General features: G+C 30.7%; 1 protein-coding gene across 1 annotated transcript; it reads right to left on the reverse strand.

Moving 5' to 3' along the window:
* Positions 1-11,458: 11,458 nt before the first annotated feature.
* LOC144544367 (alpha/beta-Hydrolases superfamily protein) lies at positions 11,459-13,354 on the reverse strand. Its single transcript, XM_078292867.1, has 4 exons — positions 12,635-13,354; positions 12,461-12,550; positions 11,971-12,038; positions 11,459-11,816 (listed from the first exon to the last, which is right to left on the reverse strand). Exons 1-4 carry the CDS (start codon positions 13,280-13,282, stop codon positions 11,675-11,677), a joined length of 948 nt encoding a protein of 315 aa, XP_078148993.1. The 5' UTR covers positions 13,283-13,354; the 3' UTR covers positions 11,459-11,674.
* Positions 13,355-13,659: the final 305 nt, after the last annotated feature.

A 13,659-nucleotide genomic window follows, 5' to 3' on the forward strand; every position in this document is an offset into this window, starting at 1 on the left:
TGATTAATAAATGGAGAAGGTTACATGTACCCCTGGATACAATGATACATGCATGTTGACCGATTAGTAAATTCTCTTAGAAAATTTAATTCTATTTTATTTTAGAGGGTTCAAATGCCTTCATTTTTTGTACTTCCATCATGCCTTCATTTTTTAAAAACTTTAATAATTCAAAAATTAAAACTTAAAAGTTAAAATAAAACCGTTGGATATGATCTACATCATTTTATCTATGCACGTGTAAAAAATTATGGCATTTCAATTTTATTTTGATTGTCATCAAGATCTTATAAAAAATGCACTAATGTGGATGATTTCTAGACGTTGATTTTTGAACTTATTGATTCACATAAAAACAAAATTGAAATGTAATAATATTTTATGAGTACATAGAGAAAATAACATAGATCAAAATCTAACGGTTTTATTTTGACTTTTAAGTTTTAAATTTTGAGTTATTAAAGTTTTAAAAAATGAAGGCATGGTGGAGGCACAAAAAATAGAGGCATTTGAACCCTCCTCTTTATTTTATACAAGTTATTAAAGTATTCTATTATTGGTGAAAACATCACCTCATGTAAAGAAAAACAATTGAAAATTATTATGTACTTTTGTTAGTTTTTAATTTGGTCATTATGTAAGTCCAGATGCAAATTCATATTATAACTGTATTATAATGTAGAAAATTAATTTCAGATGTGCTTTGTAATGCTTTATTTTTTAAAGTTTAATTTTAAATACATCTTTAATTGAAAAAAAAAAATGATAAAACACATCATTGGTGATGCATATCAATTTTCTATGCACAAAATTAATTAGAAGATTATATTATTATTTTAAATAAAAAATGTAAAATAGGAAAATTTTAACAAATTGAAAGGACTAGCCTGTCAAGGTTAGCCTCAATCATTATATTCCGAAATTGTTTTAGTTACCATCTCAAACTTCCATAATTCGTACTTTATTATCGTCTGGATTAAAATTCAAAAGTTGTCACGTACACAGACTGACTCTGCGTATCAAATTTATGGTCTTTTTTTTTGCTCAATTATTAACCGAAATATAACATTAAAAAAAATGGTGCAAAGATCAGGTCTACACACGTACTAGTTTTTGAATTTTGACCCAAACAGTGGTCAAATACAAATTATGAAAGTTTGAGGTGATAACTACAAAAATCTCAGCATTATACATTGAATAGAAAAGAAAGTTTCTGTGATAGTAAGATAATAGTAAAAGGTGGTACCCAAATCTGTAGCTACTTGTACTAAAAAAACAAGTGTGATCCCTCGAAATAATACTATATTGACAAGAGGAAGATATTTACTGGTTATATCATATGCAATAGCCTGAATCTTGAGATGTTTCTCAAACAAAATCATCACATATAATTTTTTCATGGCGTTATCCCTATTAAAGAATCGAATTCAAATCCAAACCTTTTTTTTTTTTTTTGCAAGGTCGATCATTTTGATAAAAAAAAAATTAGTTCAGTATTAAATTTAATTATGATTTTAATGACTTTATTTTGTGAATTTGAGTTTTAATTTTTCATTATGTTAAACTATAAAAAGAATAAAATACAATGTTAAAAAAGATGAAGACACTGCGGCCATTTTTATTAATACTCTAAAAAAAAAATTTAAAAATTGCCCTCATGTTTGGTTTTTTATTTAAAATGCCCCGACCGTCAGGCCCACGGGCGGCCCACCCCTCCTAGCAGACCGCCCAGGCCAGGGGCGGTCCGCGGTCCACTAGGGACAAGACCGCCTGAGGTCCGGGTAGTCCTCTTTTTTATTTTCTTTTTTTTAGAGAGATCTTAATATTTTGATTTAAATAATTTTGTGAAGAAAAAGTTTTCTTGTTTAGAGTGTACGCCAAAAAAATAAGACATTTGATATATTTATAAAGTGATGTCGTAACTCTTTATAACTTTGATTTGATTTGTTGGTTGGATATCACAAGTCTAACGATAACACTAAGGACTTGGCCTTGATTCTTGTCAACATATATCATCTGCTTATTGTCAACATATACCATTTTTTTAGAGAATAATTGAATTATTTGATTATTATCAACATATACCATTTGCTCGGAGATAGGCAAACGAACACAATAAATAGTAAATGAATTTTAAAATAATTATATGGATCATTCTTGAATAATCACTTAGGCTATTGACTAAACAAAATACCGATCGTTGTATACCTACCGTTGAACGAAACTTAAACTGAATTTTTGAGGCACTAAACGACGTTTTTTTGAAATTCTGATACTTCACATATCCGGAGGTGATCCCCGAGATAATATTCTGTTCCATCTTGTCCCCCCCCTTTCCGAAAAGTGGTAATACGCCCAAATCTGATTTTCTTAGCCAAAGTTATAGTTGTTTAAAGTTTTTTCAAAAGCCGAACTTTGGAAATTCATAACTAATTATAGAAAAATCCAAATAAATTGAAATTTGTGTCAATTCTGTGTATTTTTGAATGCTCTACATGCTGGTATAATCATTTTTACAGTTTGATCCCTGTATCAGTCTAGACTTGCTGATTTACCAGAAGATGTCAAATTTGATGTTTTTAGTGCATTGCACTATACCAGTGGCCTTTATTTAGTGCTTGACTGCTGAGTTTGGACTTGATACCATACCAGATGTCAATCTAGGGTGCATTGTGCATGGACAGAGATCTAATTTAAAATTTTAATATATTTTAGTAGCTTTAAACTACTGTTTTAGTACAAGAAATAAAGAGAAGAAGATCAACAAGCTGTCAGAGGCCAAGTCCTTAATTAGTGTTATCTTTAAACTTGTGATATCCAACTGACAAACCAAATCAAAGTTATAAAGAGTTACGACATCACTTCATAAATATATCAAATGTCTTATTTTTTTGGTATACACTCTAAACAAGAAAAATTTTGCTTCACAAAATTATTTAAATCAAAATATTAAGATCTCTCTAAAAAAAAGAAAAAAAAAAGAGGCCCGGACCCCAGGTGGTCTAGTCCCTAGTGGATTGCCCCTGGCCCGGGCGGTATGCTAGGAGGGGTGGGCGCCCATGGGCCTGGCGATCGAGGTATTTAAAAAAAAAAAAAACCAAACACAAGGATAGTTTAAAAAAATATATTTTCTAGAGTATTAATAAAAATGGCCGAAGACACTGAAAGTACCAGCTTATATTAACAATATATATATATATATAGAGTTAGGCTGGGGTGCTATGGATAGCATAGTGGCCTCTATGCTACGGCTCAATATTCGAGTTTTCAAAATTCAAACGGTCGATCCGAACCGTTCATCTTATTCTCCATATTAATATCTGCTTGGAGACCAAATTTTACATTTTTCTGAATTTTTTTACTATTTATTAAGTATTTTACAAAATTGTTGATCCAATGGTGGCTGCACAAAACAGTAAAACCGTTGGATTAGCGATTTTCAAATTGGCTTAATAAATAGTAAAAAAATTCAGAAAATTATAAAATTTGGTCTCCAAGCAGATATTAATATGGAGAATAAGATGAACGGTTCAGATCGACCGTTTGGATTTTGGAAACTCGAATATTGAGCCGTAGCATAGAGGCCACTATGCTATCCATAGCACCCCAGCCTAACTATATATATATATATATATATATATATATATATATATATATATATATATATATATATATATATATATATATATATTTGTATGTTTGTATTTGTTGGAGTGAGTTATTAATAATTGGAAGGACGTTGGTGAGAGGTTAAAAGTTTAAAATCGAGATGAAAATTCTTCTAAATATAAATAGTTTGGTAAATTAATCTTCAATATTTATTAAAAAAATATATTATATAGTTATGTAGCATTAATTTTATGATATGTTGGAATTAAAGTCCTGCGTTATTACATCACATCTCATTTATTTGTTATTTATTTATTTATTGGTGCAGAATTAAGTTGTATTATAAAATTTAATATGATTTAAAATTGTGCTCTAAGTGGAAAAATCTTCTAGATATATTTAACTAAATTAATCTACCAATATATTTTAAGAAAAATTACCTGCGTGCCCATCATAAATGCTAAAATAATTAGGCTTTTGAAATATTTAATTTGTCGAGATTATGGTAGGTTCTTGCCATTTATTGTCACAATTTTCTAGTACAAAACTTGAAATTGAATTCGAAGTTGATATGTATATCAAGTGGGATCAAATATTACTTGATAACCCTAACAATAGTAATTTGAAGAAAGATATTAAAGAGCTAAGCTACCACAGCACATCTGCACGTGTGTGAAATCAAATTATCCAATTATCTTCCAAGAAAACGAAGAACTGGACGTCTCCATTTAAAAAGAAATGAAGAAGATGTAGATCTGGAAAGGCGTCTACTGTGGGAATTGAAATGCTGGGGGCCCCATGGTACACAATTAGAAGCAGAGACCACTCTTACTGCTCTGTCAGAGCCTCCCACAGAAAAACAAAGGGACCAATGCTTGCTGATTTTCTTTTTTAAATATAACCAAATTTTTTTTTTTTTTTTAATAAAACAAGTAGCATTGATTCAAATTCTACAACGTCACTATTTTTCTGATTTTCAAACATTTGACAAAATTATATTAAGTTTTAAAATATTATTTGGAGTAGTTTTTATTAAAATTATACGTTCAGATAATTAAAATGTATTGAAAAATAATAAGCACATGAATTGAATGCTTAAACGCTTTAATATAATATTTCAGATTAAAATAATAATGCATTTACCGATAATTGAGAAAGCATCTATTCACAATTCAACTCGAATAGATGTATTCAGGTTTTCAGTGTTTTCAAATGTCTAAAAGTGAGGTATATATTATTTGTGTTTTTTTAACGGTTAAAAAAAAAATAGGTATATGAATATTAAACATTTAAAAAAAACATATGTCAAATATTTAAAAAAGCGGTATATAAAAGATAGAGCTTCTTTCTTAACGATATTTCAGTTATCTAACGCTATATTTGCTTCTATAGTTCTATGTGAATTTTCTTTTTAAAACTTGCAAATTGAATTGTAAAATTATAGTTGATATTTTTAAAATCTCTGTTGACACTTTAATTTTCACTTTTATGAAAGCAATTTAATTATAAATTTTGAAACAATTTACTAATGAAATTTTTTATTTCCGCTTTCATTCTTAATTTCACGGTCAATCAAATTGGTTGCTCTGGCATTAAAAACAATTGCTAATCAATTACATGAATATAGGAGTTAAGAAATTAAATACTTGATTGTCGTTGTTGTTGCTGCTGTTGTTGTTACTTTTTGACAACCGTTTGAAATTGCTAATCAATTTTATAGATGAAGAGTTTAGGGTTAACATCATGACATGTGTCTAAATCAATTACACATATTATGATGTATTTTAAAAAATAATTTAAAAAAGTTCGATGATGTGGAAAAGTTTCTGATGGAATTAGTTTTAAAAAACTAAATTTAATTAAGTTAACTCATGACATGACATGTAACAAAGTTTAGTCACCTCCGGAGAAACATGCATCCACATAATATATAATATAATATAATATATAGGATATGGTATGGTCCACATTAGAACAGATCTAGCCAATGATTGCCTTTTGTTTCAAAAATTAACATGGTTGATCTAATCCTCCCTGATTATATTGAAAATACTGGAGACCTCCATTTAATTAAAATGGAGGGATTATGCTTAGAAAAATAGAAACTTTTAGTTAGGTAGCAGTATAGTATCCCACATGCGTGGCAAATCCCTGGCCAGCCACCTTTTCTTTGTAATAGTTAGACTAAAGCAGTATTTTTTAATGCTATTTTAGTGTGCAATCAATTAAAATAAAACAAAAGCCACCAGCAGTGACAAGTCACTATCTTTCCACTTCAACAGAACTCTCAACACGGTGATGTAAGCATATACCAATTACTTTATTTATTTAAATGTATCCATCAAGCGTTTTTATTTTTTATTTTTTAAAAAAATTCCTCCAATATTCTATAAAAACACTATAATATTTTATTTCTTCCTTCCCCTTTTGTTGTTCATTTAATATTGTATTTAATAATTTTCAATTTTGAACCTTTCATCTTAACCCTCATCTCTCTCAAATAGTCTCTATCCAATCTCTACTGTGAAGTCTCCAGTGATAACTCAAAAGTATGTATCAGAACTAAAGAGATTTTCACTGTCGTCATTATATGGGTCAGAAGTGAGTACAGTAGAACCATTCAAAACTGATGAGAAGAAAATAACAGCAAAATGAATTATTATATATTACAATAAAGGATTATTGCTTTGCTACCAAATTAATTATATTGCTTTTTCTTGGATTTTCCTACCCTATTTTACTTGGTGAAAACAAGCAAATCAATTTGTGGCATTTGTTGCTCATCCTTTGTTCGCTCCACCTCCTCCTCTTCTCAACCGGGATTGGAATTAATTAAGGGCTTCAACCTATTTTGATTCTCTCTTCGCAATTAATGTACGTACCTGGCGGGGATTTTTATTGTCTATAAACTATACCTATTGATTTCCAATTTTATATAAAATTTTGAAAATTCATCGTCGAGATTATTAAAATAATTGTTGTCAACTGATCGCTCTCCATTGTTGATTTTAGACTCGCTAAGAGCGCCCAAAATTGGCTTCTTCCATATTACAGAGCTAATGAAATTGTATGAAATAAGAGGAGGGTTCAAATGCACCCAAATTTTTGTGCATCCAAATGCACCCTATCTTTTAAATCTTTTTTCTCCGTTTTCAAAGTCCAAATAGTCAATCCGAACCGTTAGATGCGATCTATATATTAAGATGTTCTTGGAGACCAAATTTTACATTTTTTGGAATTTTTTTACTATTTATTAAACAACTTTGAAAATTGCTGATCCAATGGTCCAGAAAATGTAAAATCAGCGATTTTCAAAGTGGCTTAATAAATAGTAAAAAAATTCCAAAAAATATAAAATTTGGTCTCCAAGCACATCTTAATATATAGATCGCATCTAACGGTTCGGATTGACTATTCGCACTTTGAAAACGGAGAAAAATAATTTGAAAGATAGGATGCATTTGGGTGCACAAAAATTTGGGTGCATTTGAACCCTCCTCATGAAATAATTAGCACTAAAATTATGTTTGTTTTTTCGGACTTCGCTCGAAAAATAATTTGGTAGAGAAAAGTCAAATATAAAGATATAGCTAGATTGAATACAACATTAAAAAAAAAATGCGCAATAAAGAATCACACAATATAATAATTCAAATCATGCAATAATTGAATTAGGTGGACCCTATTTATGGCAACGCACGGAAGTATTAATTGCATAATTTTTCTATAATTCAACAAAAATTTGATCCATTAGCAGGGGCGGACCTAGCATATAACGGGGGCAGCCGGCTCCCCGGATTTTGAATTTTAGTAGTGATTAATCAGTACTTATTGACTTTGTTCTTCCTTCCTGGAATTTTTTTGTTCCCCTCTAATTGTTTGATTTGTAATTCGGGTTAAATTTAGTGTTAAATCAAAATAAATTTTATTGAATTATGATTGGTAATTAAAATTATAAGTTAAAGCATCAAAAATTACAAGTCATAGCATTGGAAAATATAAGTCAAAGCATTGTTTTTTTTATCGAGTACCCAATTAGTCAATGGGTTTAAATCCGATTAGTTATTTAAACTCGATTCGATATTTTTTTGCCCCTCTCACAAAAATCCTGAATCTGTCCCTGTCCATTAGATCGTGCAAATTATCGTAAAAGAAGATCGATGATCAAAAAAGAACAAACAACACATGCAATGTAGCATAGTTAAGAATATAGAAAACTACCTTTTTTGTAGATTATGATTTATGAATTATATATCTGATTATTAGCATTTTTTTTGAACTAATATGGATAAGAATAAAGATGTTAAAATTCAAGAATCAAACTGCACCTAACAGATATTGATATGAATTTATACATAACGATCAACAATACTTACATGCATAACAAAAGAAGTATATGAAATTTCAGTGTTTTTAAGCTCGTCAAGCTTCAAAGTAAATTTAACTTCAAATTCTATCAGATTAATTTCAAACGATAAATTTAATCGGTTGAAATTGATCTAATTGAATGAGTGATACGTTTATATAGAAATTTATAAATTAACTTAATATAGTTATATAAAGTCATAAGGTCAAAAGGTGATGAGAAATAAATGCATTAGAATTTGACTTATAATTTTTTTTTACCGATTGACTTTATATTAAATTTATAATAAACTCATGAGGTCAAAAGGTGGTGATAAATAAATACACTATAATTATTTTATAGATCTTATTTTTTGACCGCATAATTTTATACTAAATTAATTCAGAACTTTATAAATTTTGTATATAAATGTATAGCTGGTGAGTAAATTGATTTCAACATTTTAACTTAGTCATTTGAAGTCACTCAAATAAACTCAGTGAGCTTAAGAAAACTCTGATTTTACTCATTTTGGAATAATAAATAAAAGTTTTAATGATAAGATTGGATAACAAATGTGCACATATAATATATACTTGATATTTATATTCATTGTAGACAATAAACATAGGTATATCGGTAAAAAGGAAATGAAAATAATTATAAATTGAGAGGAGTAAAGTTAGAGTGTGATGTGTTTATCAAAAATGTTTGGTGAGTACAACTTCAAAAATATATCGAATTAGCGTTAAACGACAAATCTAAATAATTGAAACCGATTTACTTTACAAGTAATGTATATACATACAAAATTTTGAATTTATTTAGGAGAGTCTTGTACACCGAGGTAAAAATAGTTGCACAATTTACTCTTAGGGGACTGGAGATAGAAAAATAGTATAATTATTCTATTTTTAATTGTACATTAATTAGTTAAATTTAAAATTGGAGGCTGATAACCATAATTAAATTTTCAAGGAATATGCATTGTGTGAAATCAAACTAGTTATGATAATATCATATCAAGTTTAAATGCACATGGGTAGAAAATGGAAACCCGGTGCAAAACCCTTTTTATTTTTTGTGCAAACCCGTTGATCCCGGGGTAAGTTAACAATTTTTTTTTTTTTTTTTTTTTTTTTTTTTTTTTGAGGAAAAACCCGTAGGTAGGTAAGTTAACAATTGCACAGCCGTTTAGGCTTTATACAAATAAGACAAGAGAGAGGAGATAGAAAAGCCCCTAAAGCGATGCTTTTCAGTCAGGTCAAGAAGGTACAGATAAGGCCTGGTGCCCTCTTTTTACGGGTCATGTCGGCCCCCCTTCAAATGTTGGCCTTCTCTCCTCTGCTCCTCTCAAATTCTAATCAAAATCTTGGTTTCAGAGCACAAGAATCCTAGGTGATATCACAATTCACAACCAAGTTATTTTTGGCACCATCTGAACCATGCAACTTAATTACCCACTTTACAACTTCCATCGATACCAACAAAATTATCTATCTTCATCTTCTATTAACCATCAAACAATGTCCACCTTAATTATTCTGGATTTTTATCAGTCATGTCATGTCTGTCTCTTTGTCTCTATCATTGTTTTTTAATCTTTTAGGGAGAGCTGGTCATGTTCGGCATGCTTAAGCTGACTGAACAACAATGCCTTAGCCTTTTAGACCATCTTTCTTGAACTTCTTTAGAGCAAATACTTAAGCCAATGAAAACCCAGCAAACACTTAAGTTTCTCATATAATACTGTAATGGTGTGGCAAAGACAATGCTCTTTATTTGAAAGATCGTAGAATTGATTCATGTGCGAAAATCTCTTGTAAATATTAAATAGTTCAATGGTTTGATCTCCAACTTTTATTCAAAATAAACTATATATATTTGTGTAGAACTAGGGTGTTCTTAAGTTCAACAAGTCTCTTGGTGAACTCAACTTTAAAACCTGTCAAATCAGCTTCAAATAACAAATTCGAACCGTTGAAACCCGCCTACCTTACGAGTGATCCGTCTACATGTAAAAATTTTAAACATTCAAATTAATTTAGTATAAAGTCGAGCGGTCAAAAAACGTTCAAAAATGAATGCACTAAAATTAATTTATTAACTTTCTAATTTTGACCGATTTACTTTATACTGCAGTCTAAGTTTTTTTTTTTTTTTTTTAAAATGGATCGTGGGCATTGCCTCATATCCATAAAATGTGAATCGTGATCTGTGCTAAAGATTTTACTATATTAGTTGAAAACGAGATACTCTATCTATTTCCGTACATATCATTTTTATAATTACTATGAATAAAAAATTCCGTGGGACTCAGATATCGTAATGCATCAATGAATGGGCCAGGAAAAGGCCCATAGAGGTACTTGAGACTACTATGAATTGGCCCAATTTTCAAAAAGCAAAGGTTACATAGCAAAAAAAAAATTGCACAGTATTATATTTATAATGATTAATTTAAGTCAACGGATAAATTTTCTGTCCACATTACAAAATGAGAGCTGCTGAATTGGACACCAGTGAGGAAAAATAAATTCGGTCTGAATGATATTTTGACACGAATGGAATAATTTATGTGAATTCAGATGTCTAATGAACTAATTAAAATAGCACAAATTTCCATCTAGTTTTACACTTGTTTTAATGAAATTCTATGATTCTAATGGTAAAATATCAGTTTCTACAAATTTAAAATAAAAAGCTCAAATTTGTTATAGATTCCTTTTTTTTCTATACAACTTAGAGAGTTACCGAATCATCTAAAATTTAGTCCATTCCATTTAAAAAAAGATGGACTCAGATCCTCATTTTTCATCAAAAAAAATAAATAATAAAATAAAATTGTCCAGAGAGAGTATAGAGTGGGGGAAAACATTTGCTACCAATTTAATTAGACTAGGACTTTGTTTTTCCTAAATTTGAAGCCGTTTCTAGAGAGGGCCAATAGTATTTAATGGTGAGAATAATGTAATTATATGGGAAAAATAGGAGGAAAAAAAAACAAGTTGAGGATTGAGGAAAAACATATAAAAAAAAAAAGAACAAGAAAAACAAGGGCTTCTTTCAAAAAAAAAAAAAAAAAAAAAACAAGGGCATTTCATATACAATTTTTTTTCGTACTTTCATTTTTAGAATCAAACCGTAAATGAGGAAGGCTACAATAGTAAATTTCAAGGTTCTACACAGTGCACTATATATATCGGCACTATAGCACTGCTATAGTGTTTTTGAACTATAAAAGCTACAGCGCTATTGGCGCTATATAGGCATGACACTGATTTTTTAGTCATTCCGTTATGATGCGGTAAACGCTATTTAAACTTTGATAAATTTGAAATTAAACAAAAGTTTATTTTATTTTGGTTGAACTTGATAATAGTGAACTTAGACCCTAACAAACAGAGTACTTTTGAAATAGCAAGTTAGAAAGGGTAAATAATATATATTCCAAATTTTGGAGAAGACAATCCCCACTGATCAATCTTAGTAGTTCACATTTTTCCATATTAAACATGCTTTTTAATTAAAGAATACATTGACAAATTTGTATGCTCTTTTAAACATCAATACAAATTTAATAAATTTAAGACCGAAATAAATATAAACTTAATTTGATGTGCTGTTATATGCCATCACACAAATAATACAAATGTTATCTATTGACACAAATAATGTAATCATTCAGCTAGCACCCTTCCGAAGCTTGAGATTTCGACATTAGTTCGAACTCGCATCTTCGATCGAGTTAATATACGCAAGGAACCTCTGCACCGCACGGTTGTATGCGCATGGCCGTTCGAGATGTAATAGATGACCAGCATTGCTTATTCCATAAATGAAACAATTCTCCCCCAATTGCCTGATGAGATGCATATTCAAATTTTTTTAGAGAACTTCTCAAATACAATATTGTAGCTACATTTTCAATTTGTAATTGTTCTCCAAAAGAATGTCATAGTGAGAAAAAGAAAAGGTAATTAAAATGATTATAATAGATAAAGATGCATGCATACTCTTTCATCTTCTTGGCAAGATCTATGTCAAAAATTTGGTCTTTCTCACCCCATAGCAGCAATATTTTCTGAAAATGAGACAATTAAAATTAGTTATTATCACTAAACATATCAATACCTACCAAGGTTCTAAATAGCGATTATAGCGCTATATCTTTTTATAAGGTCCAAACAAGCTATAGCGCAACCATAGTTAGCTATTTAGAATCATTATAAAAGAAAAGCGGTTAATAGCGTTATAGCTTTTGAGGTCCGAAAAAGCTACAGCGCAGCTATTGCGTAGCTATAGCTAGCTATTTAGAACCCTGATACCTACCAATAGTGATGTGGCGATCGATCATTTATGAATTTGAAGATATCATTTTTTGCTGATAAAAATGAAATAGTTTAAATAAAAAAAATCTCTCTTTTCAAAAATGAAGAAATTAATTTTGATTTTTTGGTAGTTACTCCTTCATGTTTGAATTATATATAATTGCAATTAAAATACCTGTTTGAAAACAGGGATATTGGCATCTGTGTTGCTGATGACTAATCCCTCCAGGAGCTCCTTTCTCTCCTTCCTACTTGTGTACATTGACTGCCAAATTATAAACAAACAACCTTATTTTGATATTTTCTCTGACCAATAACAAAAATTTACCACAACTTCTTATATTCTCACCTCAAGGAAGTCCTTGTACAGTCTCTCAGGGAACCACAACTTCTTGTGCATGGATATAGAGAGGAGAGCTTTAAGCCGGGACACGGTCTCTGGCATGAGGAGCTCGTTTGATGACGAGGCACCCAACCTCTTCAAGCTAGCCTCATTGATTGAGTCGGTCATAGTAATGACAGATCCTGATATAACAAGAGACCGTATCAAGTCGGGGTACTCCTCTGCCAGTTTAAATGCAACCATGCCACCATAACTAAACCCGACAGCATCACATCGCTCAACTCCCAGCTTCGTCAGTCCCCTGGCGATGCAACTGGCTTGATAATCGGGCGATCGGTCAAGACTTGTTGATGTCGACTTTCCAAAGAATAATAAGTCGGGGATGTAAATCGCGTAATTTGTAAGTAGCACACCAAATTGGAATTGCCATGTGATGATGCCTTCGGACGCAAAACCGTGAATCAAGACTACTGGTGGCTTCGGCTTTCTGGCCTTTTTGTGCTTTGCATCGGTTGGTTTGGATTGGATGGTTTCTTTTGGTGCCCAAAAGTTCATGTACGTGCCCGGTTCGATCTCGACCAGCTGCTCTCGAAGACCTGCCCTTTTCACAAGCCAGTGTAGTAACGGCTTTTGCGCATCAACCAAGTTCACCATATTTTTGCTCTTTTAATTGGATTCAAAGCTTTCTTACTTCCTTTTTTCCCTTGAGGAATTATCAGGAGTGTATAGTAGCAATGAGATTACACCATGACTTAGGGGCTATTAATAAGAGATCGAGACAATAGGTGAGGTCAACATCGATCATATATGTGCTGATTAAGTTACGTGAAGATTTCTTATTTTCTTGGCTGATGTGGAGCTTTATGATTGGAGGATGAGTGATGGGGCCCTTTTGTCAGTTGCATATATGCAACCATCTAAACCAACAACTTATATATATTAACAGATGGTGTTAGATTACCTTCCTCCTCTTATATATTCCTTGGGCAGTTGTGGGGCCCTTATATATAAGAGGAGGAAGGTAATCTAAC

This window comes from Carex rostrata, chromosome 26 (genome assembly GCF_964058835.1).
Source record: "Carex rostrata chromosome 26, lpCarRost1.2, whole genome shotgun sequence".
Lineage (NCBI taxonomy): Eukaryota > Viridiplantae > Streptophyta > Magnoliopsida > Poales > Cyperaceae > Carex > Carex rostrata.

Bases quoted from the DNA above. Each gene is read 5' to 3' on its own strand.
- LOC144544367 (XM_078292867.1), bottom strand. From the start codon at position 13,282: ATGGTGAACTTGGTTGATGCGCAAAAGCCGTTACTACACTGGCTTGTG. The intron at 12,551-12,634 runs GTGAGAATATAA...ATAATTTGGCAG, and splicing joins TGTACAAGGACTTCCTTGAG to TCAATGTACACAAGTAGGAA. The intron at 11,817-11,970 runs GTATGCATGCAT...GCATCTCATCAG, and splicing joins CTTGCCAAGAAGATGAAAGA to GCAATTGGGGGAGAATTGTT.